The following is a 25,303-nucleotide window of genomic DNA, read 5'->3' on the forward strand; positions in this document are numbered from 1 at the left end:
TTCAGGCAGCAGGCTCCTTAGGCACAGGCTCCCAACATGCCTCCCCAGGCCCAGACAGCTCCTTACCCCTTCTGCTCTCCAGGGATTTCTATCACCCATCCCCAGGGCCCTTGTCTCTGAGAATCGAGTCCCAGTATCGATTCTTTTCTGTTGAACCCAGCTGCAGGGACCATTGATTTGCTTGTCCAGGCCTTTACTGAAGGGTCTGCACCCCTCTGGTTCAGTAGCCGGAAAGGGAGAGCCATCTCTGTTGTTCTTCCAGTCTGGGAAGACCTCAGGCACCAGCCTCACTTCTCTGGTCTCCCCGAGCCTTGTGCCTCCACCTAACATCAAGAGGGGACCTGCGCAAAGCTCCCCAGCCCGTGGAAAGTGGGAAGCCCAGGCGAGAGCCTGCACCATTCACTTTCTGTAGCCCCAAGTCTGGCATCTAGTCCAGACACCTGAAGAATCAAACAGGAATTACAACCTCAACATCCCACATATTCACTGGTTCTGTGATCCCGCACCCAAGCCAAGCTATCCCTCTCTTTGAATATTGGTTTCCTCATCTGCAGAATAATTATTCTTACCTCACAGGGTGATAGGAAAGAGAGAGTTTAAATGTTCTGCACAGTGTTCTTGCTGCTATCAGTCACTTGATCAAATATTTAACAAGCTCCTCCTGCATTAGGTTCTGGAGATACAAGCTAGGACGGCATGAAGTGGGAGTGGGGTGGGGTTTGTTGATCACTTTGGTAGAGAGAGGAGGCACTTGGCTTAAGACCCCATGGGCCAAGCGCCATTTCCTGAGACTCGGAGCCCAACCGAAAAGGAGCAGGTGTGATGGTCTCAGGAGTTCCATGGGGGGCAGCAGGTGGAGAGGTGAGTGACACAGAAACTGTGGTTTCCCAGGGAAGTCTGAGCATCATGGGCACAGGGGACCCTGACGTCACAGGAGTGGGTAGGTTTTCAGGAAGTACAGACTCACCTGTGAGTGCATGCAGGCTCAGTTGCTCCAATTGTGTCTGACTCTTTGCGACCCTGTGAACCTGCCAGACTTCTCTGTCCATGAGATTCTCCAGGCAAGAATACTGGAGTTGGCATCTGTGACTGACCACGTGGTTAAAGACTGATAAGGACCCGCCAGAAAGGAAAGAGGGAAACCAGGACATTGCTGTGACCCTGGGCACTTAGAGCAAACAGCTTCAACAAGGCAGTGGAGCAGAAGCCACTGGGGCAGATGGAGGAGTGAATGAAGGGGTGTGGCGGGGGATGGAAGACCGCTTGTGCAGTCAACTCTTACGGGTGGCCGGAAAGAGAGGTAAGAAAGTGTCACTGGGAAAGGGGTGCAGGAGCAAGAAAGAAAAAAATTTTTTTTGGTGTTGATATTGTGTTTTGGCTCACTTTTTAAAATATGATGCATCATGTAGTGGGTTTCCTTGATTTCAAGCAACAAAAACCAACTGGCAAAGTTAAGCAAAAAAGGAATGTGTTGGGAGATATCAGGAGTCTGGGATGGAAGCTAATGCTGGAGAGCTGGTCTTGGTTCCTCAAGATAGTAGCCAGGTGAGTACAGACCTCAGCATCAGGGAGCACCTCAGCATCAGGGAGCACCCCACCATCTCACCCTATCACCACCCTGGAAGGAAAGCTTCCAATTGTCTGTCCTTCCTGTGCCTCTCAGTTTGAAATTCAAAAAACCAGGGGAGCTGCTGCTGCTGCTGCTAAGTTGCTTCAGTCATGTCCGACTCTGTGCGACCCCATAGACGGCAGCCCATCAGGCTCTGCCATCCCTGGGATTTTCCAGGCAAGAACACTGGAGTGGGTTGCCATTTCCTTCTCCAAGGGGAACAAGAAAATTCATTTGACTGAGCTATATCCATGTGCTGTCTGTCCTGGGATGGTGAGAGCAATATCTGGTCAAATTCATCTCTAAGAACATCACACAGGACCCACCAGGACTGCAAACAGGGTGTTTTCCCCAGAAAGAGGAATGGGGACTGGTCAGCCAGACACAGATCCACTGCGTGTTGTAATAAATTGAGCATATTTGACAGCAAGGAGAAGAGTCCATACAGAAGGAGTAGAGGAAGAGCAGGAAAGAGTGGGAATCACTGCTGGTGTAAGGTCCCCACTGGGATCCTGAACATAGTGAACAGGAGTAAAATGGTTTCTGTGTAACCAGAGGACAAGAAGAAAAATGATGGAGTGATACCAAGATAGGTCAATGAGGTCTGGAAATTGAAGTTTGTTGATTTCTGTTTTCTTGTCTGATGGTTCTGATTTCTGTGTGTAATAAAAAGCTGTGTGTAATAAAATCATGTGCTGAGACAGAAAGGGGAAGATGGAAAGGTAGGAGAGGCAAGGAGGGAGGAGGAGGTTGAAAGTCATTGCAGAAAGTGGAAGAGCCTGTTAGCCAAAGAAATGCCATGAAAGATAACCAAGAAATATCTGGGCCCACATAAGCTTGGAACCAGCAATTATGAAGAAAGAATCTTATTCAAAGAAAAGCAAATTTGAGTTAGGACTCACAGTTGCAAGAGAAAATTAGAAAGTTGAACTTTAAAAGGTACCTTTGGGGACTTTGCTGGTGGTCTACTCGCTTCCACCAGAGGGGGCACGGGTTTGATCCCTGGTTGAGGAACTAAGATCCCGCAAGCTGCACGCTGCCAAAAATAAATAAATAAATGGTGCTTTTGACACAACTCCACTCTACACTTTCAGAATAAGCCACAGTCCCCATTCCTTCAGTAAAAACAGTGAACAAATCCTTCTGGATGCTGGTGTCCAGGAGGACACACTCTAGCTGACTGGACACCTCTCCTCTTACCAGTTGAGTTGTGGGTTATTTTAAGAGTCAGGTGAGTTTGTATCCAAACTTACTCCAACCATACACGTTGTCATTATGCAAGGTAATTAAACTGCACATGAACTGATAGGATATGAATATGAAAAGACAGTTTTGTTCCTGTGAAAACTGGGTTAAGTGCTCTGAAAAGTGAGTCATCAAAACTTCTGCCAGTTAAGTGTGGGAAGGGCAACTTGAAAAAGCATAGGAAGAAAATTTAGACAATTTAGACAAATTCTGAATCAGATTGCTCCCTGATTGTCTTTAAACTAACTGACTTGCCTACTAACCAATCATTGATCAGAACTGAACCCTGGGTAAAAGAGCTAATATTCTGTAGTTTAGGCAAAGAAGGGAATTTATTGAATCTAGCTTTGAGTATTGCAACATCCAAAGCCTCTGTCTCTTACACTCCTTCCTTCTGATCGCCTCTGGGTTAGAGTCATTCTTACCTAGTCTCTCTTGGGAAACAAGGTTGCTGGCAACCCCAAATCTATATCCTCACATCTCTGGATCCACATATCAAATCTTACCCTGTTTGGTAATACTGGGCCAGGGTGGCCAGTTGGGGGTAGCTGTTTGATTGGCTGGCCTATGTCATATGCTCCTCCAGGGAACAGGTACAGCGTACAAGCTCATACATAAAAGACCAGAGTTTTAAATTTCCTTACATGCCCCAAACTACCATTGTGAGGGATATATGTTTCCCCCAAAACCACAAGCCTGGTCAACACCAGCTTGCATTGTTCACTCAAACTAACCAACCTTAAGCCACAAAACCCACGTCAGCAGGAAGTGGGCTGAAAAGCTATGCAGCCCCAAGAGGGGTGCGCCATGGATGCCCACTTCCGTGGTGGGGATGGAAGAGAATGACCAAAGTGGGGACAACCAGGGCCCAAAGGAACAATCCTGGAGAGAAGGCTGTCCTCCAAGGAAGTTGCTCCACCCTGGGATCTTTTGCAGTCTCTGCCTACCAGAATGTGATGACAGTGGCCAACCAGTGGCTGCAATGGATTTCCATTTTTTCCTTCTTCTGGACGAGGGTCCCTACTATGTTATACTGTTCCTGTGTACTACTGTATATTGGGTGTGACGAAGCAGCTAACTTGTGTATGCCTTTAGAGGGCACTGAACCGTGAAGAACCACATCCAGACTCCATACTGCAGGCTGTCCATACCCAGATCCTAGGCTGGGAGCTGGATGCAGGCACTGGATGGAACTTTGGAGTCATCTCCCCCTGGGAGAGGACATCTGAAGCTCTGGGAGAATGAGGAACACAGACATTTGATTGGCCAAAGGGATGGACTGGGGATGAGACTGCTAATTGGCCCCTAGTGGTCATGATCTCCTTTTATCTGTAGACATGGAAATCCAGGGGGGAAAGATGATATTTCATTATCTTTCTGGAAGCTATCTGGCCAGGTAACTGACCAGTAGGACTGCAGTGTAGGGAGGTGATGCTTGCAAGCAGGAGTGAGCCCTGCTCTTCTCTCTCTCCACTGGCTAGGTATGGAGGTGGTGAAAGGCCTCAAACCACACAGATAAGTAATACCTAGGGCTAGTAAAGCAACAGGATAGGGAAACACCTGGACTCCCAGGGTGCTTAAGAAAGGTAAGAAAGAAAAACTTCTATCTTGCTTAAGCTAATCTCACTTGAAGTTTCTATTCCAACAGTTCAACCTGTATGCTACAAATTACTCATCCTCTCCTCTCCTCCACACGCATGTGCTTTGGGTGGGTCTCAGGAGGAAGGGCATGCAACAAGCCTAAGGCAATCACTGCCTCACATTACCCTGGCCTCAGAGGTTGTTCAGGATAAGTATGTGTCCCACTTAGAGCCAATGGCATGCAATAAGGAATTTCTCTGGGAGTCTTGAGGAAGAAACTCACTGTTTTTGCTAAAGGAATGTGGAGACTGAAGCCATCGTCTTACACAAAGCCTGATACTGGAATCAGCCCAGTGGGTGACAAAGCCAGGATGTTGAGAGAAGCAAGGTCCTAACAACATCATTTTGAGTTTTGACCCTAGTGAGAACTAAGGCTGGTCTCAACCTTTGACAAACAGCCATTTGTGAAGTTCCTTGCCCTCACTCAACGCCTACCATAAGACTGAAAAATCAGATATTCACTTTCTTGGTCTTCCCTGAAACCAACATGGCCATGAGGGTCTTGCCCGTGTTGCATAAGAGTCAACATGCTAAGGGCTTTCTGATGAAAGGAGAGAAGTGAGTGAGGAAAGAAGCACTTATCCCACCCTGTTCCCTTCCTGCTTTTTCTGCCTTTGAACTTGGTCTTAGAGAACACTAAGCTTGGTGCTATCGTAGAAGTCTTGCAATTTTAAGGTGAAACATGCTGAGATGGCAAAGCAGAAAGACACAAGGAGCCTCAGTCTTGGATGATATTCTTTGCCAAACCAAATCTGAGGCCATCTAACTCCAATTTCTTGTTAAGAAATACGATATTTCACCAATTCTAAGAGCCATATTCTTTTTCACACATAACACCTTTAAAATCAAGTCACATCTCAACTATTTGATAATAAAGAATTGCTTCATAGTTTGATAGCATCTTTTCTTATGCAAAGTGGTGTAATAGTGATACATTTCATAATCAATGGCATCTTCAAGTTAATAAAACACAGTAATAAATTTCCGTATGGTTTCAGTTCAGTTCAGTTCAGTTGCTCAGTCGTGTCCGACTCTGCAACCCCATCAATCACAGCACTCCAGGCCTCCCTGTCCATCACCAACTCCCGGAGTTCACTCAGATTCACGTCCATCGAGTCGGTGATGCTATCCAGCCATCTCATCCTCTGTCATCCCCTTTTCCTCCTGCCCTCAATCCCTCCTAGCATCAGAGTCTTTTCCAATGAGTCAACACTTCACATGAGGTGGCCAAAGTACTGGAGCTTCAGCTTTAGCATCATTCCCTCCTAAGAACACCCAGGGCTAATCTCCTTCAGAATGAACTGGTTGGATCTCCTTGCAGACCAAGGGACTCTCAGGAGTCTCCTCCAACACCACAGTTCAAAAGCATCAATTCTTTGGTGCTCAGCTTTCTTCACAGTCCAAATCTCACATCCATACATGACTACTGGAAAAACCATAGCCTTGACTAGACGGACATTTGTTGGCAAAGTAATGTCTCTGCTTTTCAATATGCTATCTAGGTTGGTCGTAACTTTTCTTCCAAGGAGTAAGTGTCTTTTAATTTCATGGCTGCAGTCACCATCTGCAATGATTTGGGATTAGGACACATTTAACCAGGTTTTCTGTAAGAAGAAGCCAAAATAAGTCTTAACTGATTAAAAAAAAAAAAAACCCTACTATAGCATGGAAAACAAACTTATGGTTACCAAAAGGGAAAGAGGTGGACGGGAATAAATTCAGAGTTTGAGGTTAACAGACACACAGTACTATATATAAAATAGATTTTTTAAAAAAAAAAACAAAGATCTACTGTGTAGCACAGGGAACCATATTCAATATCTTATAATAACTTATAATGGAAAAGAAACTTAAAAGGAGTATATATGTAACTGGCAATTCTGCATCATACCCAGGCCCACATTCCCACCACAAGCGGCACGTCTAGTCCCTGATTTCCGTAAGTCTTTGACTCCCAATAGAGGGAGTGCAGCTACTTCCCAACACAGCAGCAAATTGCTCTGGTCTCTGGTTCTCTCTCTGACATCTCAGGCCAGAAGCCACAGTTGCCTGTGCACACCAACAGCCAATCCATTTCCTCCTGAAGTAAGCACTCAGAGTGGTCCTGAGCTCCCTGGGCTTGAGGGAGAGTATAGCTACCCAGCCAAAGCTCCCTGGGCTTGAGGGGAGAGTTTGGCTACCCACCTGTCCCTCTTGCAAAGGGTCCTACATCACAGCCTCAGCCCTCAACAAAGGCATCTCCCAAGTCCTTACTCTCTTCCACTCTTCCAGAATTTTCTTTCTCACTATTGGCCAATTGTCTAGCTGATTCTCAGCCACTTTGGAAAACTGACATTATGGGGACTTCCATTTTAGTACAGTGGATAAAAATCCACCTGCCACTGCAGGGGACATGGGTTCAAACCCTGATCTGGGAAGATACCACATGCCTTGGGGCGACTGAGCCCGTGGCCACAACTACTGAGGCTGCACTCTAGAGCCTGCAAGCCGCAACTACTAATGCTTGACTTCTGTGCTGAGGGCCAGCCTTAGAGTTCAGGGGACCTGGAGCTAGACCTAATCAAACCTGACCAGCCACTTCTTAATCTCATCACCTCAGTGTCCCTCACTTTCCACCTGAGTATAATGGGGAAAAGAGCCTCATAGAGCTTGCCTCCCCCCTCCCCCATCATTCATCTCCTTCCATGGCTAACAATTAATTAAGAGTGTTAGTTTCAAATATCAGAAATCAACTCATACTGGTTCAAGAGAAAGAAAAGGTTTAATTTATTGGACCACCTAAGGATAGATGGCTGCCTGAACAGCAGGACCAGGGGCCAGACAGCTTCATCAGGCAGCCTGCACTTCTCTGAGCTCCTGTCTCACATACATTCCTCCACACAGGTGCTCCCAATGGCCCTAGACTCAGCTCCTTCAGCTCAACAACACTCACTGAAAAAGGGAGTGATCCCACAAAAATTCCAGGATTGATCCTGATTAGGTCATGACTCACCCCTGAATCTACCCCTGTGGCCTGCCTGGGTCATATGCAAAGCTCCAGAACAGAGGTGATCTGGTGATGTAGGGAAAGGGAAGAGATCCACTTCCATCAGTTACTACATGAACAAGGAGGAGAGAAAATTCTAGTCCTAAGAAAGAAAAGGCAGGACGCTATTGCCAGGAGAGGAAAAAGGCTGCCAGGCAGGGGACGGGAAGCAGGGAGAACTGAGCCGAGAAGCCAAGAACATTCCTGGGAAGCAGCAGTAAGCCACGGGCTCTGGTCTCCATCCTGGGACCCTGGGTGGTTGTCCTTAGGATGGCACAAATCTGGAGCCAGCCCAGTGGAGTACGAGAGAAGGAGGGGCCTTCGGACATGACAAGGACAGATACTCTCTCCAAAGTCCTCAGAAGAAGAGGTTATGGGAAATTCATGCTAAGGCCACCTTAATAACACCAGAGAATAGAGAGGATGCAGATGGGGGAAACCTCCCCCACCTCACAAAGGCACGTGGGGTGACCGGGCTGGAATTGACATAAATGTCAGAAACACAGTGTTCCACATGTTTCTCAGCATGGCCTTTATTCTGCTCTGGCCTCTCTGTTCCTAAGTGATGAGAGATGAAACTTCCTTAGACAGGGCTGATTCTTAAGGTTAATTAAAAGTGGCCTTTCTCGTGAATCATCCATTGCACTGAATTATTAATCACCTGCAGTCATTTTCAGGCCTTTAAACACTTGGACTTCCTGCAAACCTCCTTGGAAATGCTTTTTCCAGTGGAAATATGACTTCCTTTTGGCCATGGAAAAGAGAAACATTGTCTGCTGCTGTTTTCAGATTTCCTAGCTCCCAGAGAATCCTAAGCAAGATCTGAAAACAGGAAGCAGGGCCAGGACGGCAGCCAGAACCAGAGGCCGTTCTGTTCTATGGAGCTGGCTCCAGGCCAGCCTGGTCTTAGAACCTCCACAGGGCAGTGGACTGAGGGAGACTGACCACAGTGCATGTGGCTGTTGGCGCTATTCAAGGTCATTGCCACGGGAAATGGTCCCCTGGGGCCTTGCCTGGGCCTTCAGCGGTCAGTGACGAGAAAGGAATGAGGAGGGCCAGGTGTCGGGTCCAGTTCCACCACTTATTGGGTGGGCAATGAAGACTCTTTGATTTGGTTTCCTCATCTAATGGGGTGGTCCCTGCAGGGCTGGCTGACACAAAGCAGAGTTGAGTGGAATCAGGAACATCAAGCTTTCATCCCAATACCCAGGACATAAGGAGCAACAGGAAAGGTGAATTACCTCCTGCCATCTGCTCTCATCTTCCAGTGGAAGAAGAAAGACTCAAAACTCAATGGGCTGGCTGGACGTCTAAGGTGCTTGCAGATAGTGATAGCAAAGTGAGTGTAAGACCCAGCAGCTGGTCTCCAGGGCTAGGCCAAGGAGCTCATGTCAGACCCTGAAGGGTGGACCCAAGACGTGTGATACATGGACAAAGGTGGGGGAAGCCGAGAAGCAGCTCAGCCTGAGGGCACAAGTTCTTCATCCACCGTTCAGCACTGCCTTGGCCTAGAGGTGGATATTGGGAATGCTAAGATAAATAAGACATGGCCCCCTGCCTTCACAGAAGTCCTGGTCTGCCTGGGAGAATGAGCTGGAGTCCTAGAAAGCAACATGGTAGCTACAGGTACAGTGAAGATAAGGAAGGAGCTTCATGGAGAAGGAAGGAGACTCATAGTACTTCATTCTGAAGGATAAGCAGTGGGGAAGGATAATGGGCCCAAATATCTCAGGCAGGAAGCGAAAGTAAAAGTGTTAGTTGCTCAGTGGTGTCCGACTCTTTGTCATCTCATGGACTGTAGCCTGCCAGGCTCCTCTGTCCATGGAATTCTCCAGGCAAGAATACTGGAGTGGGTAGCCATTCTCTTCTCCAGGGGATCTTCCCGACCCAGAGGTCAAACCTGGGTCTCCTACGTTGCAGATTCTTCATGGCACGAGCCACCAGGAGAGGGCAGTGTAATGAGAAGGTATCCAGCGCCAGACTGCCAATGCAGGAGACAGGAGATGCAGGTTTGATCCCTGGGTCCAGAAGATCCCCTGGAGGAGGGCAGGGCAACCCACTCACTCCAATATTCTTGCCTGGAGAATCCCCAGGGACAGAGAAGCCTGGTGAGCTATGGTCCATAGGGTCACAGAGAGCTGGGCATGACTGAAGCGACTTAGCACGCACGCACACACGCACGCACGCACACGTCCAGTTCAGTAGCAGCGCTGCCAGAAAAAGTTCCATCAGTCTGGACCTTAAGCGCGGCAGAAAAATGGGGGGATATGGGGTGTCCATGTGGGTGAGAATGGAGAGAGGAGCCTGGAAGACATACGCTGAGGGCAGGAGTATAATGTGGAATCTAAACTGCAGAGGGGAAGTTGAGGAGGTGAGGCATAATGGAGACCTGGGCAAAGTTCTTGATGGAGATGGAGACGGATGGAGGAGGCAGAGCTGGCGGGACTTGGTGACTGCTTGGGTGTGACTGGTGAGACAAGGAGGCCAAGGAGGGTGATGGGGCCCTGGGACGGCATAGCACAGGGCTGGGAGAGTATGGGCAGCTCTATGCCTGGCATAGACCAGCCACAGGCATAGCCTTTGCCAGAAGCAGCTACTTCCCCCACATTCAGAAGATCCCCAGGAAGCCGAGGCCCAACTGTGCAGGTGGCCAACCTGCGTTTGTGCCATGCCCACCAGGGAGGGATGGTCAGGCAAGCAGGACAGTCGCAGGTCAAGGGGGAGCAGATGTGCTGTGGTGTTAAGGTGGCTGGAGGGTTACCATCTGGGGGCGCGAGGGCCTCGCTAGCTGTCTGGTCCCAGCCTGGGAGTGTCGAGAGCTCCAGACAGCAAGAGGTAGGAGAATATAAACCATCTCTCCCTGAGGGCTGCCCAGATACTGCTCAGCGTAAGAATGGCTCCAGAAATGTCCACTCTTTAGTTCCTGGAACCAGGTTACTTTACCTGGAAAAGGGGACATTGTAAATATGATTCAGTTAAGGACCTTGAGATGCAGAGATTATCAAGGATTATCTGTGTGGGCCCCACGAAATCACAAAGGTTCTTATAAGAAAGAGGGAGGCAGAACCTATGGTTAATTAATCTATGACAAAAGAGGCAAGAAAATACAGTAGAGATGACAGTCTCTAAGTGGTGCTGGGAAAACTGGACAGCTGCATGTAAAAGAATGAAATTAGAACATTCTCTAGCACCTTACAGAAAAGTAAACTCACAATGGATCAAAGTTCTAAATGCAAGGCTGGACACTATAAAACTCTTAGAGAAAAACATAGGCAGAACACTCTTTGACATCAATCTCAACAATATCTTTTTGGATCTACCTCCTAGAGAGTAATGCGAATAAAAACAAAAATAAATAAATGGGACTTAACTAAACTCAGATGTTTCTGCACAGCAAAGGAAACCATAAACAAAAAAAGACAACCCACAGAATGAGAGAATATATTTGCAAAAAAAGCGACTGAGAAGGAATCAGTCTCCAAAATATACAAACAGCTCATGCAGCTCTATGTGAAAAAGTCAAACAACCCAGTCAAAAAATGGGTAGATCTAAATAGACATATAGCTAAAGGTGACATATAGCTAACATATAAAAGTGCGTGAAAAGATGCTGGACATTACTAACTAGCAGAGAAACGCAAGTCAAATCAAACGAGGTTATCACCTTACACCGATCAGAGTGGCCGTCATCAAAAAGTCTGCCAACAGGTGCCGGAGAGAGTGTGGAGGAAAGGGAACCCTCCTACACAGTTGGTGCCGCGTGGGAGCAAGGTCCAGGCTCAGGCTGTGTCTTTGGACACAACCTTCAAAGCCCCAAAATAGCAAGACCCACCTCCGTCCCCCACAAATTACTTCCTTTCCTTCCTCACTTACAGGTCCTTTGAGGTCTAAGACGCCCGCACAACAGCTCCCTACAGGGAGGTTGTGAGTGCGCATCCTTGCCGGGGTGGGGAACGGGTGCCCGCTGGCTGAGGGCATTCTTAGACGGGCACAGCGCAAGACAAGGTCGTCAGGGGCGAAAAGCCCGCAGAGGAGGTTTTAGCTCGGCCCGGGGAGGCCTGGCCCTGGCGCCTTAACCGCGCGGAGCCCCAGGCGCCCAGCCCTGAGCGGAGCCCTGGCGTTCCGGCAGCGCGTGGTGGACTCCGCGCCCCGCTGAGCCGCCATCTGGGCCGGGCCGCGCGGAGCTGCGGCCTCTGGGGGCCGGGTGTGTGCCTCGCGCCGACCGCCGCTCCCCCGAGCGCCACGGGGCACCGCCCTCTACCGCCACCCCCGCCCCTCCCTCCGGCTCAGCGCTTTACAACCGCCCGGCAGCGGCTGAAGGCACAGACACCAGCGAGATCAAGCTCCGGGCCCGCGCCCCGACGGCCGTAGAGCAGCCGCATGGAGGGTAAGTGCCCTCGCCTCCCCTCGCACGCCCCCGGCGCCGCGCGGCGCCCCTTTGCCACCCTCTGGGGGCTGCGTCTGCCCTGCTTCCCGCTCCTAGCGAGGGGTGGGGGTAGAGTTGAGGCCCACTCCTCGTAGAGAGCTGCGGGCCAGGAGGTGTGGGCGTCTTTCCTTCTTACCACCCAGCCCAGTCCAGATCCCCGGGTCGGGAAGCGCCCGCCTCAAGCGTGACCCAGAGGAGGGACAGTCCTCGCCTAGTGCGGGATGGAGCGCAGAGCTCTCAGTGGGCTCAGGGTGAAGCCTCCGGGTCTGGGCAAGTGTGGGGGCAGCCACTGGCAGCAGAGTGCCAGTGTGCCTTGGTTTCTCGCACTCGCTGCTCCTGTGCCCATCCGCACCCGCCTCCACCGGCTCCCACCTACTCCCCTGTACGTGGCCTGCTGTGATAGAAGGCTGAGGGGAGGGAGAGGTTTTTAGGGAAAGTTACGGAACTAACCTCTCAGCAGGTTCCAGGACCCAAAGAATAGGGCTCTGAGTGCCACCCAGGGCATCACCCCTCCCTTGGCTTTCCTTAAGTGCGTGCTGCCCACCGCCCTCAAGCCTGAGCAGGAGTCCAGGGGAGATGGAAGTTCTGATAAGAGAAGGCTTAGTTTCTACACAGAAGCACAAGGAAAAATGGTTCATTTAATCCAAAATGCCAAGTCCAGAACCAGACAGCTCTGTACGGGACATTAGGACCTCTAGGGCAATGGCGTTTCCCCTGAGACCCAGCAGAGCCGAGCCAGCAGCACCCTTCCCCAGCAGATACATGAGCACATGAGCCCTGCTTCTGTGTTGTTCCTGGGATCCAACCCAGGGAGGTGGGGTTGCTACCCAAATTCTGTCTCCAGAATGCCAGTGGTGTGAAGGGGAGTGACTTTCCCCAGGCATCACAGTACTGGTGGTGTCTGCCCCCAGAGCAGGTGGCCCTGGTGATTGGGGGCATCCTTGGGGGGCTGCTGCTGCTGCTGCTGTTGATTGGGGTGAGCTACTATCTCTGGAAGAGACTCTGTGCCACATTCACCTATGAGGAGCTGTCAGGGACCACAGCTGCTTCCAGCACACAGGGAGACGCACTCTGCCCCCCGGATGCCAGGACCCAGGCAAGCAGGTGAGGCAGGATGTGGGGCTAAGGGAGCTCCTGGCCTTGCTTCAGGCCCTCCCTGTGGAGTTTCCCTTGGGGTGGGGTGGAGAAGGAAAGGTCTGTTTGTTTATGGAGCGCCTCCTCTATGCTGTCAGCAGGCCAGGAGCAATCACAAAGAAACCCCAGAATCTGAGCCACAGCTATGAGGCAAGTGTTATGAAGCCCATTTTCCAGCTGGGGAAACTGAGGCTCAATGGACGTAAGTCCAGATAGCACAACTAGAAAGTGGCAGAACAGGCATTCAAACTCAGGCAGGCTGACTCCAGGAGCTACGCTCCTATTCCAACTCACCACGGCTGTGGGCATACGGAGGAGGTGGCTGTGCGTGTCCCCTGGTGTGGGCCCGGAAGACAGTGCTCTTGCCTCCCCCGGCTCCTGCTGGCTTTTTCTCCTCTGATTCGTGACACTTATACTCTCTGGGCTGAGCACTCTGAAGCCATACCATTCACTTGCTACCTATTTGTCATCTCCCTGCCTCTGGACAGGCCACCTGGTGTACCATTTGTGGTGCCCCCTTCCCTCCAAAGCCAAGACTGGGTACCCCTGAGCAGCAGAGAGTGGGCCCAGGTCCCACAGGACCCCTACCCAGCCCCGGAGCTCCTGCCCCACACCACTGGCAGCAATCTTGGTAAGTGTGCCCACCCGGGCCTGTCCAGGGGTCATGGTACACCCAGGCCAGGACAGACCTATCTGCTTTCCTGGGCCTGGATCCTGAAAAGAGTCCAGATGGGGCCCAGGATGCCAGAGTTGCCCAGCGATCACTCTTTCCAGGTATTTCAGTTTACCAATCCCTGCTGCGTCCCAATCTGGGCTAGGTATGGCTTCATGTGCCATTTTGGAGTTAGACCATGGCTGGGGAAATCACCCCATTTTACACATTAATAAACTGAAGCTAGGGAGGGTAACAGTGCCATGCCCGGCTCACAGAGTAAGCAACAAATCTGGGATTGGAAACCCAGTGTTCCCAGATGCAGCACCTGTGCTGGGTCCTCCTCCAGGATGATGGGTTGGCCAATCCAGAGAGCAGAATGGTGGAAGCTGGGCACACAGCTTTCTGCCCACCTCCTTGCTCTGAAGACCTTGCTAAGAACTACTCAGTAATTAGCTAAGCCCTTATAATTTAAAGAGGAAGACAAGAGGCAACATTTTATCACTGAGACATCCTCTGGGACACCACAGAAAGGAGCCAGGCCAGATGCTGGGCACTGCACCCACACTGCCGGCCCTGACCTCTAGGGGTGGGGGTCAGTCATGGGGACAAGGGTTGAGTGAATACTATGTCCTCTGCTAGGAGACCCAGGAGGAGCAGGCCTGGATGTACAATGCCTTAGTGCTGAGAATGCGTCCTGCCCAGCTGCACTAGACAGAGGGGCTGTGTTTAGTCTGGAGAAGAGACTGGGGCGAATGTGGTCAGGAGAAGCTGGTGAATGACCTTGTCAAGAAGGGCTGGGCAGGGAGGGGGCGGGAGAGCCAGAGCTTGCGGTCCCCACGCCCCTGCCTTCCCCTGGCCTGCCAGTCTTTCCAGCCCCTGTGTCGTAGGAGATGCGTGCGTGGTGGGGACCATCGACCCTGAGCTCTACAAGATCCCAGAGGACAAAAGTGAGGCTGACTTCCCTGAGGGCTGCCTGGGCCGGCTGTGGTTCTCTGTGGAATACCAGCAGGAGGCCGAGCGGCTGCTGGTGGGCCTGATCAAGGCACAGCGGCTGTACGCCCCCTCCGAGAACTGTAGCCCCCTGGTGAAGCTCCACCTGCTGCCGGATGAGCGGCGCTTCCTCCAGTCTAAGACCAAACACAGAACCACCAGTCCACGGTTCGATGAACACTTCGTCTTTCAGGTATGACCTTTGAGCAGGCAGGGTCCGGGGCCCTTTGCCTCCTGGGAAGGACAGACATTGTGCAGGAGAGCCCAGCCTCCGGTGCTAACCAGGGCCCTGCAGCCCCCAGGGGCCCAATACCACAGGCTCTACCCTACCCTGCCTGCCAGGCCAGGGTGTACGAGAGCCCTGACCCTTGATGGTGGGGACAGATGAGAGACTGGAAGGATGAGGGGGCAGAGGGCTGGGCTCCTCCTGTACAGGCTGCCTGGAGGGGAGAAAGAGAAACATATTCTTGGAGCACCCACTGAATGCCAGGCCCTGGCTTATGGGACTCAGGAAGGCAGCCAAGACCCTGGAACACGATGAGCTTTCTGACATGGTTATCCATGGAAGGTGGAGGGTGAGACCCCCCCTCACCCAGGCCTCTTGGGTTGGGGACCAGAACTCACCCGTCCTGTCAGAGGCCAGAGCAGGACCCGAGAGCCATCTCGCGACAGGTGGTACCTCTGCAGCATGGTGGGCAGGTGAGCTCAGGGTCCTGAGGAGCTGAGGTGATGAGGCACTGAGCCAGGCGCACAGCGGCCTTGGGTGCCTCAGCAGGTGACTGGGGCCCTTATGGGAAGCCAGCAGTCAAGAGCTCCCAAGAGGCCTTGGACAAACATTTTTAAGAGCAGGGCAGGAAGCTGACTGGCAAGGTAAGGAGAGACTTGTCTGCAACTGGGAAGAGTGTGATTTCTACCTTCTTCCGGGGCTGAGCCCTGGGAAGAGGGGTGGCCTGGGGCCCAGCCTGAGGCCGTCCTGCTGGGCTCAGGCTGTGAGAATTCACAGGTGAACCTGCTCCTGTTGGAACCTCAAAATCCAAGGTGGGGAGCTTTGAATCATTCCCTGCCCTGTGCCTGCACCAACCTTACCCTGGCCTCTCTGTGCTTCCCTCTCTAGGGAAGAGAAAGAGAAGAAAATCAAATTTAATTCACCATCTGCCTTAAGCCAGGCCCTTTAATTGGGGTTTTATAACCCAGAGAGTAAGAGCGATTATCCCATCTTTCAGGTGAGGAGACTGAGTCTCAGGGAGAGGACTGTTCAGGTGCCAAATTCAGGTAGCAGAGACGGGGGTTCAGTGTTGGAGCCTGGGCTCCAGTGTGGGAACCTCTCATACTTTAGTGTAGGCAACTCACTTGGATGCCTGTTAAATGGTAGATTCTGCTTCGTGGGTCTGGGTGGAGCCCAAGGTCCCACATTTCTAACAAGGCCCCAGGGGTGGTGGGTGCTGCTGGCTCTGGGACCACACTCTGCGTGGCAAGGCTCTGGCACAGCCTCCCACCTCCAGTGTCCCCACCTGGGGACACTGACCCCACTGTGGCAAAGGGTCCCCTGAGGATGCCTGGGTTTGGGGTGTGCAGGTCCCTGGTTGAGACACCCCTGATGGAAAGATTCTGTTTCCAGAACAACATATCACATCATCCCATCCCCTGACCCTACCTGACTCCAGCCGGGCCCTCGTCTCTCCAAGGTATCCAGCAAGAGCGTCAACCAGAGGGTGCTGAGGTTCTCAGTGTATCACGTGGACAGGCAAAGGAAGCACCAGCTCCTAGGCCAAGTGCTCTTCCCTCTGAAGAAGGAGACACTGGCGGGCAACTGCCGGCGCGTCCTCTGGAGAGACCTGGAAGCCGAGAGCCTGGAGGTAAAGGTTAGGGTCTCCAGACACGTGCCAGATGACCACGAGTCTGACTATCATAGACAGCCAGCAGGTGTGGCCCAGCAGAATCCTGTCCACTACCCCTACAAGTGTGACCCGCAGTGGTGGGCCCAGGCCAGAGCTGCATGGGACAGTGGAGGTGCACCTGAGGCTCCTTTGCCCTGGAGATTACCTGGAGCATCCTGGGAAAACCACATTTGGATGCCCATCCAGATCAGTTAGCTATGAAAGTTGACACCTCAAATGGACCTGCCAAGGAAATTACCCACTCTTCCCCCAACACCTCCCCCCCCCACCCCTGAGGATGACTCGGAATAAGCCTTGGAATTCCCCATTCCTGGCTTTGAACCCTCAGCTCTGGCCCTTACTATGTGATCTTCAGCAGGCCCCTTCAACTCCCCAGGCCTCAGTTTCCCCATCTGTAAAATGGTGGATGGGTTTCAAGGAGGGAGTGTGGCTGTGTCGTGAATAGCCCGGGCCTGCCTGCCAGGAGGAAGGAGGAAGGCATGGGGCCTCCAGTACCTACCTGGGGTGCTTTCCTCTTGGCTTCTCCAGCCTCCCTCCGAATTTGGTGACCTCCAGTTCTGCCTCAGCTACAATGACCGTCTGAACCGCCTCACTGTGGTCGTGCTGCGAGCCAAGGGGCTCCGGCTCCGGGAGAACACGAGTTTTGTCAGTAAGGTTTCCCCCTGGGGCAGGGCCCACCCATGATCTTGGAGCCTGGAGCCTGGCCCTCGGCCCTGGCCATCCAGTTTCTGCTTGCATGTGCTACCAGGAGCATTGCAGCCTCCCAAGCCACACCCTCCCTCTCTGCACAGCGGGGGTGTGAGAAACTGCTTCCTTATGTTGATCCACGGCTGCACACCCTTGGCCTTCACCAAGACCCCTAAGAACCCTGAGACCACGCCTGCCCCTCCCTTTTCCCGAAGCCGTGCCTCAGCTCCTGTACTGTGCTGCCTGTCTCCAGCCCGGCCCTTCTGCAAAGCGAGGGCTCCCCACAGGGCAGGGAGCAGCAAACAGGGTCTCCTTGCACGCAGAGCTTGACACTCGGGTAGCACTCAGGAGCTGGGGGAACGGGGACCCCGCTCTGGCTCACCCTAAATGTCCAGCCCCATTGTGGGGCCCCCAGCAAGCAGGTGGCTGTCTGCCCCTTGTACATCTCTGCATTTGGGTCACTACAAGCAAGCTGGCATTCAGCCTTCCACGGTGGCTTCAAAACCCATCTAACAGCAACTCCCCCTGCAAAAAAACCAAAAAACTTGACCTCTGAATGGGGTGCTTAAGGGCCCCAGGAGGCCCGGGCACCCAGCAAGCAGGATCCACCCCACAATGGGGACGGATGGGCGTGTGGTGCCAGGCTCCAGTAACAAGGGCCAGCCAAACCTTGGGTGCATTCAGGAGACAGAGAGGAAGGAAGAGGAAGGGAGCCAAGCATTTCCTTGGCTGAAGGCAGTGCGCTAATCAACCCCGTTTCCTCCTGTAACGCCCTTTGGCTGCAGCAGTTGTGAGTAATGGGGTCCTGGCACCCAGGCGAGGCATGAGCCCTCCCACCCAGGCTCCCACGGGCAGGAGGCTGGGCCCCCTGCCTGCCCCTCCCAGCCTGCAGTCTGTCCTGCCCCTCAGGTGTGTTTGTCAAAGTGTCTCTGATGAACCACAACAAGTTTGTCAAGTGCAAAAAGACTTCGGCTGTGCTGGGCTCCACCAACCCTGTGTACAGCGAGACCTTCAGCTTCAAAGCCAACCCCGCGGAGCTGGACACCGCGAGCCTCAGCCTGACAGTGATGCAGAGCGCGGAAGCAGACAGTAAGGCTGCCCCCTCACGGTCAGCCTGGGGCGTTGGGCTAAGGCGGGGCTGCTGTGCATTCAGGAAGCACGGACCCTTTGGAGGGAGCTGGATGGTTTCTGTTCTGTGCCTAAGGAGACTAGTGCTCAGAGAGGCTAAGATATTTACCCAAGGACACGGAGCTTGCTAGTGAGATAGCTGGAGCTCACACCCAGCTTTAATCTGGTGTCATTGTCCATAGCACCCTAAAAGAGGTTAAAGGATGGCCCCTGCTGCTCCGTCCTGGGGCAAATCACCAGAGAGTTCGGGAAACAGCACAGCTACCTGCACTGGCCAAGCAACCCAGTGCTGTGCGTCTCTATGTACCCTGTGCTGCCTCATGCCCTCTGTACAAGCCTTGAGGGTCCTGGGTGAGGCTCAGGGTGGATGAGAGGGTGGAGTTATCCCGCACTGCCCCTCGCTCCAGGGTCCACTGTCACTGAGGCAGAGCTGTTGGGTCGGCTGGTCTTGTGGGTCAGAGCTTAAGCCCCTTCTCCATTGTGATAGTTGGTAAAAGGCGAAAATTATTGTTGAATGTTCCTGCTGAGTATACAAGTTGACTGAGAGAAGAGGGCTTCTTTCTGGAGGGGCCCCTTCCTCCCTCGGCTCTTCGATGTGAGGCAGTTTGATGGCCCACCAGGAGGATGGGGGGCAGAATGGGTGCCCGCACCAAAGGGCAGGCTTTTTACTTGGGCTCCCTTCCCCGTCAGCTCCAGCTCCAGAGCAAAGTCAGGATCCCTTTGGAGGCTGTTAAAGAGGAAGAGGGCTGGCTACTTCCCTTAAGAGAAAGAGCGAGTGGGAGAGAGGGAAGGCCCTGGGGATGGCTTAGGTGAGGGGGCTTCTAAGCTTCCGAGAATGACTATGTTCTCCCTCCCCCGCAGAGAGTCACGAGCTGGGCCAGGTGGTGGTGGGCCCCTACATGTACACCCGCGGCAGAGAACTGGAGCACTGGAACGAGATGCTTAGCAAACCCAAGGAGCTGGTGAAGCGCTGGCATGCGCTTTGCCGCACCACCGAGCCCTAACCTAGGCGAGGAACTCAGGTCTGCTCCAGAAGCTCTCTCTCCCCAGAGCCATGCCTGACAGCCACAGGCTTGGAAACTGCATCCAGCAACTCACTGGGCTGCAGGGTCAGCCTGAGCTGGGGGAACATGCATGCTGATGTATAGGAGAGAAGAGGGGACAAGAGCCTGGCCTGGGCAGCGGTGTGACTGGTGGGTTACATCTCAGCAGCCCGAGAGGCCCTGCTTGACTCACTCTGTCATTTTTTGCCCATGGGGGTGCCTGGACTTAGAATCCTGGCTCCCGGTCATCCCTGTCTTGAATTGGACTGGAAACTCAGACATTGAGAAGAAATAGTCTCTTTTAGTGAAAGCGTAGCTGTACATGTGTAGAGTGCCGTGGAAATTTGGAAAGCTGATGATGTGTTAATGTTCAGCCTACACTTTTCTTCTGCTGTTGTTTCTCTACCTTCTGCCCGGCAGAGAAGACAAGTTGTCTAAAGGGTTTACTTCAGTTGGTTCACAATAAATATTAGGTTGGTACAGCAGTAATTGCAGTTTCGGACTGTGAATTTTAAATCATTATAACTAGGCTCAGACACATCTTATTAATCAAAATCGGAACCATTACAGTCAACACATTTTTACCAATGAAAAATAAGTTTGTTTATTCCTGTAGCATAAAAATTTGTGCTTCAGGATTCAACGAACTCTTGGAAAGCATTTTCTGCCTCCAGCTGATTATGGAAGTGTTTTCCCTGCAAAAAGTTGTCAAGAGATTCTTGAAGAAGTGGTAGTCAGTAGGTGAGAGGTCAGGTGAATAAGGTGGATGAGGCAAAATTCCATAGCCCAATTCGTTCAACTTTTGAAATGTGGGTTGTGCAACCTGGGGGTCGTGCAGTTGGGCACTGTCATGGAGAAGAATTGGGCCCTTTCTGTTGGCCAGTGCTGGCTACAGACGTTGGAATTTTCAGTGCATATCATCCATTTGCTGAGCATACTTCTCGGATGTAATGGTTTAGCTGGGATTCAGAAAACTGTAGTGGATCAGACTGGCAGTGGACCACCAGTGACCGGGACCATTTTTTGGCTTTGGGAAGTGCTCTGGAGCTTCTTCTCAGGCCACCCCCTGAGCTGGCTGTCACCAGCTGTCATATCAAATCCACTTTTTGTCACGTCACAATCTGATGGAGAAATGGTTCATTGTTGTTATGTAGAATACAAGTGGACAACACTTCAAAACGATGCTTTCTTTTTCTTTTCCGGTCAGCTCAGGAGGCATTCACTTATCGAGCTTTTTCACCTTTCCAGTTTGCCTCAAATGCCAAATGACAGTGGAATGGTCGGCGCTGAGTTCTTGGGCACCTTCTCACGGAGTTGTGAGAGGATCGGTTTCAGTGATCGCTCTCAATTGATCGCTGCCAACTTGCAGTGGTCACCACTATACTCCCCATCTTCAAGGCTCTCGTCTCCTTTGCAAAACTTCTTGAACCATTACTGCACTGTATGCTCATCAGCAGTTCCTAGGTCAAATGTGTTTTTGACGTTTCGAGTTGTCTCTGATCATTAACAACCCATTTTGCACTTGAATTAAAAAAAAAAAATCACTCAAGTCTGCTTTTTTCCTAATATCATATCTGTAGTCTAAAATAAATATAAAATATACAGCAAATAATGTCATTAGCAAAAAAATAAAGCGAGAAATGCACAGTAAAATTATGTATAACATAACCACATTTATTTAAGAATGTATTCCAATATCAAACGGCAAAGGTCAACAATGCAATATCGCAGTTACTTTTTGCACCAACCTAATATAATAGCATAGTCTGACGACTAGCTTGGGTGTGTAAGTGTGGAACAGTCCCAGAAAGCCTGGGCAGCATGGCTTGGAAGAGAAGGCACTTGGGGATCAAGACTCACTGGCTTCACACCTGCAGGAGAACGCTGTGAACAGCCCACCCAGGTACCAAGTGGTGGACAGGTTCTGATCATCTGCCCTTGGGCCCTCACTTTGGGTAAGAAATGATGAAAGCACATGGCCAAAGCATAGCCCATCGGGCTGAAACCTTTGCCTGTAAACCTAGCAGAGCCATTATGATTACTGTGTTGTGATAGATGTCCCTATAAACTTCACTAAGATGGAAGTTCCCACAAACCACAGTCATCGATTCCCTGTGAAGATGTGCTCAAAGTCACCAGCAGCCCTTCTGCTTGTCACTGATAACTGGTAACAGTTCAGTTCAGTTCAGTTCAGTTGCTCAGTTGTTCCAAGTCCTTGCGACCCCATGAATCACAGCATGCCAGGCCTCCCTGTCCATCACCAACTCCCAGAGTTCACTCAAACTCATGTCCATTGAGTTGGTGATGCCATCCAGCCATCTCATCCTTGGTCGTCCCCTTCTCCTCCTGCCCCCAATCCCTCCCAGCATCAGAGTCTTTTCCAATGAGTCAACTCTTCACATGAGGTGGCCAAAGTACTGGAGCTTCAGCTTTAGCATCATTCCTTCCAAAGAACACCCAGGACTGATCTCCTTTAGAATGGACTGGTTGGATCTCCTTGCAGTCCAAGGGACTCTCAAGAGTCTTCTCCAACACCACAGTGCAAAAGCATCAATTCTTTGGTGCTCAGCTTTCTTCACAGTCCAACTCTCACATCCATACATGACTACTGGAAAAACCATAACCTTGACTAGACGGACCTTTGTTGGCAAAGTAACGTCTCTGGTTTTGAATACGCTATCTAGGTTGGTCATAACTTTCCTTCCAAGGAGTAAGCGTCTTTTAATTTCATGGCTGCAGTCACCATCTGCAATGATTTTGGAGCCCCAAAAAATAAAGTCTGACACTGTTTCCCCATCTATTTGCCATGAAGTGATGGGACCAAATGCCATGATCTTCGTTTTCTGAATGTTGAGCTTTAAGCCAACGTTTTCACTCTCCTCTTTCACTTTCAGCAAGAGGCTTTTTAGTTCCTCTTCGCTTTCTGCCGTAAGGGTGGTGTCATCTGCGTATCTGAGGTTACTGATATTTCTCCCGGCAATCTTGATTCCAGCTTGTGCTCAGTTATCGTTTTCACCTGAATGCTACTAACCTTGCATATTCAAGCCTTGTTTCTGTGTAACTGAAACATCACTTAAATGGTGTCTTCTCTTTTCTTACACAGTGAAGCAACTTCCACAAAAGAAAGTAGTGAAATGTTGCCTCTTTGACTTCACCTCCAGCCTCTGTCAATGCACAAACATAAGCTTTGCTGCTAGTGGTCTGTGTGCACAGAATACCCTGTGTTTGCTTTTCCTTACTTATTTCATGATTTTTAACATAATCAATACTGCAGTAATTTCTAATAGCATCACAGCACACATGTAATAGGCATTCTCTATGTGTTTGTATGGGACTTCCCTGGTGGCTTAGTGGTAAAGAATCCACCTGCCAATGTAGGAGACATGAGTTCAATCCCTGATCCACGAAGAGCCCCTGAAGAAGGAAATGGCAACCCACTCCAGTATTCTTGCCTGAAGAACCCCATGGACAGAAGAGCCTAGTGGGCTACAGGCCATGGGGTCACAAAGAGTTGAACGTCAGACACCACTTAGTGACTAAACAGCAACAGTGTGTTTGTATAGCCAGCTACTAGAATGAAACTGTTCCCCTTTATCTTGGGGTCCTGAGACCATAGGTGCCAACTACCCCCACATTTCACAGGGAGGTTCATGTCTATCAGTGACCTTTCCAGGGCCACTTGGAAATTTTGGTAAATATGCCCTTTGCAGGACAGAATGGACAGACATGTCTGACTCAGTTGAAAATTTTCAATGGCAAGAGACAGGCAGGCTCTCTGCTCTGATGGGGAGGTGAGGGGGTGCTATATTGGTTGGCCCCTGTTTACATACACAGTCAGGGCAAAAAAATACACAGTGCCTCCCATGGACCTAAGACAGCAGGTCTCAATCCGTCCACAAGGTGATCCAAGCAGAATGAAGCCCTTGGCATTTCCGTAGAACATTAAGAATCAGCTTCTTAATTTCCACACCAAAAAAGTACTAGAATTTGGTTGGACTTTCCATTGAACATATAGATCAGTTTGGGGACAATTCGGTATCTTTAAAATGCTGAATCTTCAGCCCATTAACATGGTGTATTACATGTATATAACATGGTGTATCCCTCCATTTCTTTAGGGTTTCTGCAAGTTTCTTTAAACTTGTTCTGTGGTTTTACAGGAAAGTGTTCTTGTGCCTCTTCTCTCGGATTTACTCTTAGGTGTTTTATATTTGTTTCTAGTATGTAAAAATTCCATTGATTTTTGTACATTGACTTTGTACCTAGTGAGTGGCCTTGCTAAAGTCACTTGTGATTGCTGTAGAGTCTTTGTATTTTGTTTGTATATAGTAATGACCTCTGTGAACGATAGTTTTCCTTCTTCCTTTATAATCTTCATGCCTTCCTTATCTCCTGCAAAACTGTGGTGGCTGCGTGATTGGACAGGAAAAGGAAATAAAAGGAATCCAGATCATGAAAGAAGAAGTAAAACCATATTTATTTGCAGATAACATGGTTTTGCAGAGAAGGAAATGGCAACCCACTCCAGTATTCTTACCTAGAGAATCCTGTGGATAGAGGAGCCTGTTCTATGGGGTCGCACAGAGTCACACATGACTGAAGCGACTTAGCATGCATGCATGCATTGGAGAAAGAAATGGCAACCCACTCCAGAATTCTTGCCCGGAGAATCCCAGGGACAAAGGCGCCTGGTGGGCTGCCATCTATGGGGTCGCACAGAGTTGGACACAACTGAAGCGACTTAGCAGCAAGCACCAGCAACATGGCTTTGTGTATAGAAAATCCTAAGAAACCCACCAAAAAATTTTGTGAATATAAAATTCTAGGTTAACATTTCTTCTTCTTTCAACAGCTTTAAAATGTCATTCAAGTTTCAAATTTCTCTTATATTTGCCTATGCCACTTGACTTGCTTAGTTCCCTGACCAGGGAGTGAACCTGGGCCACCACAGTGAAATCACTGAGCTCTAACCACCAGGACACCAGAGAATCCCCCTGAGTTTCTTTTCTGTGTTTTGCTTTTATCTAGCATCTTGGCCCCTCTAATCCTAGCTGCCTTGGCAACTCCAGTCTCCAGCGTCTTGTCTGTTCAGCTCCAGAGACTCTGCTTCCTTTTCTACCTCTTAAACCCATGGCCCTCTGTGCAAATGCTCAGCAAGTTTCCTAAAGGGAAAAGTGGTTCACAAAATGCCAGCTCATCCCTTGTGTTTTCCTTCTTCTGAGATCATGACCCATCAAATGCTTGTTGACTTGGCAGCTCTTTAGCAAAGAAGCTTTCTGTATTTCACTCAGGTTTTCTAATTCTCAGCATAAACATAATTCTGACTCAAGCAGAAAAATCATTATTTTCTCAGAATTCTTCTCCCAGAGAAAGAACTGGCAACAAAGAGTGATTTTATACAGGGAATTTGATGACACAAGTTACATAGCCTTCTTAGGGGGCCGATGAAGCCAAAAGGAGAAAAGTTTCTTGTATCAGTTGGCTGTTTTTGGAAAAATGGTGCATAACAAAGAATCTCAACATCTTAGTGTTCTACTAAATTGAGCATGTATTTCTCATACATCTGTGGATCAGCTCAATATGGGCTGGTCTAGATGAGACAACTCACTTCCAGCCTGTGAGTCTGACCAGGCTCATGTCCTCACCTAGGCCAGCTCCATGTTTGTTCATTCTGAGCACAAGCTGAAGGGGCAGCAGCAACCCAGGGAAACCTTTTCCACTGGGAAGGCAGAAGAAGGACAAACACGTTTCTACCTTCAGCTTGTGCTGTGTCGCCTAATATCCTATTGGCTGAAGTGGGCCACATAGCCAAGTTTCCAAGT

The 25,303-nt window shown here is 50.5% G+C and overlaps 1 protein-coding gene and 1 long non-coding RNA gene across 5 annotated transcripts; both read left to right on the forward strand.

The window, feature by feature from the left end:
• On the forward strand, nt 815-11,731 carry LOC102174629. Its single transcript, XR_311190.3, has 3 exons — nt 815-1,300; nt 9,441-9,529; nt 11,396-11,731. It is a non-coding gene; the product is annotated as an uncharacterized LOC102174629 (long non-coding RNA).
• Nucleotides 11,820-21,025, forward strand: LOC102188472 (synaptotagmin-15). 4 transcript variants are annotated; one of them, XM_018042576.1, is made up of 9 exons: nt 11,820-11,907; nt 12,858-13,050; nt 13,569-13,711; nt 14,623-14,918; nt 16,411-16,581; nt 17,152-17,272; nt 18,220-18,399; nt 19,300-19,460; nt 20,730-21,025. In XM_018042576.1, the coding sequence occupies exons 1-8, from the start codon at nt 11,901-11,903 to the stop codon at nt 19,440-19,442; spliced, it is 1,254 nt and encodes a 417-aa protein (XP_017898065.1). In that variant the 5' UTR covers nt 11,820-11,900; the 3' UTR covers nt 19,443-19,460; nt 20,730-21,025. The 4 variants fall into 4 exon arrangements, with proteins under 4 accessions (XP_017898065.1, XP_017898066.1, XP_017898064.1 ...); XM_018042577.1 differs by lacking the exon at nt 19,300-19,460; XM_018042575.1 differs by lacking the exon at nt 20,730-21,025 and having other exon boundaries at nt 19,300-19,970.

The sequence above is a fragment of the Capra hircus genome, chromosome 28, assembly GCF_001704415.2.
Source record: "Capra hircus breed San Clemente chromosome 28, ASM170441v1, whole genome shotgun sequence".
Taxonomy (NCBI): Eukaryota; Metazoa; Chordata; class Mammalia; order Artiodactyla; family Bovidae; genus Capra; species Capra hircus.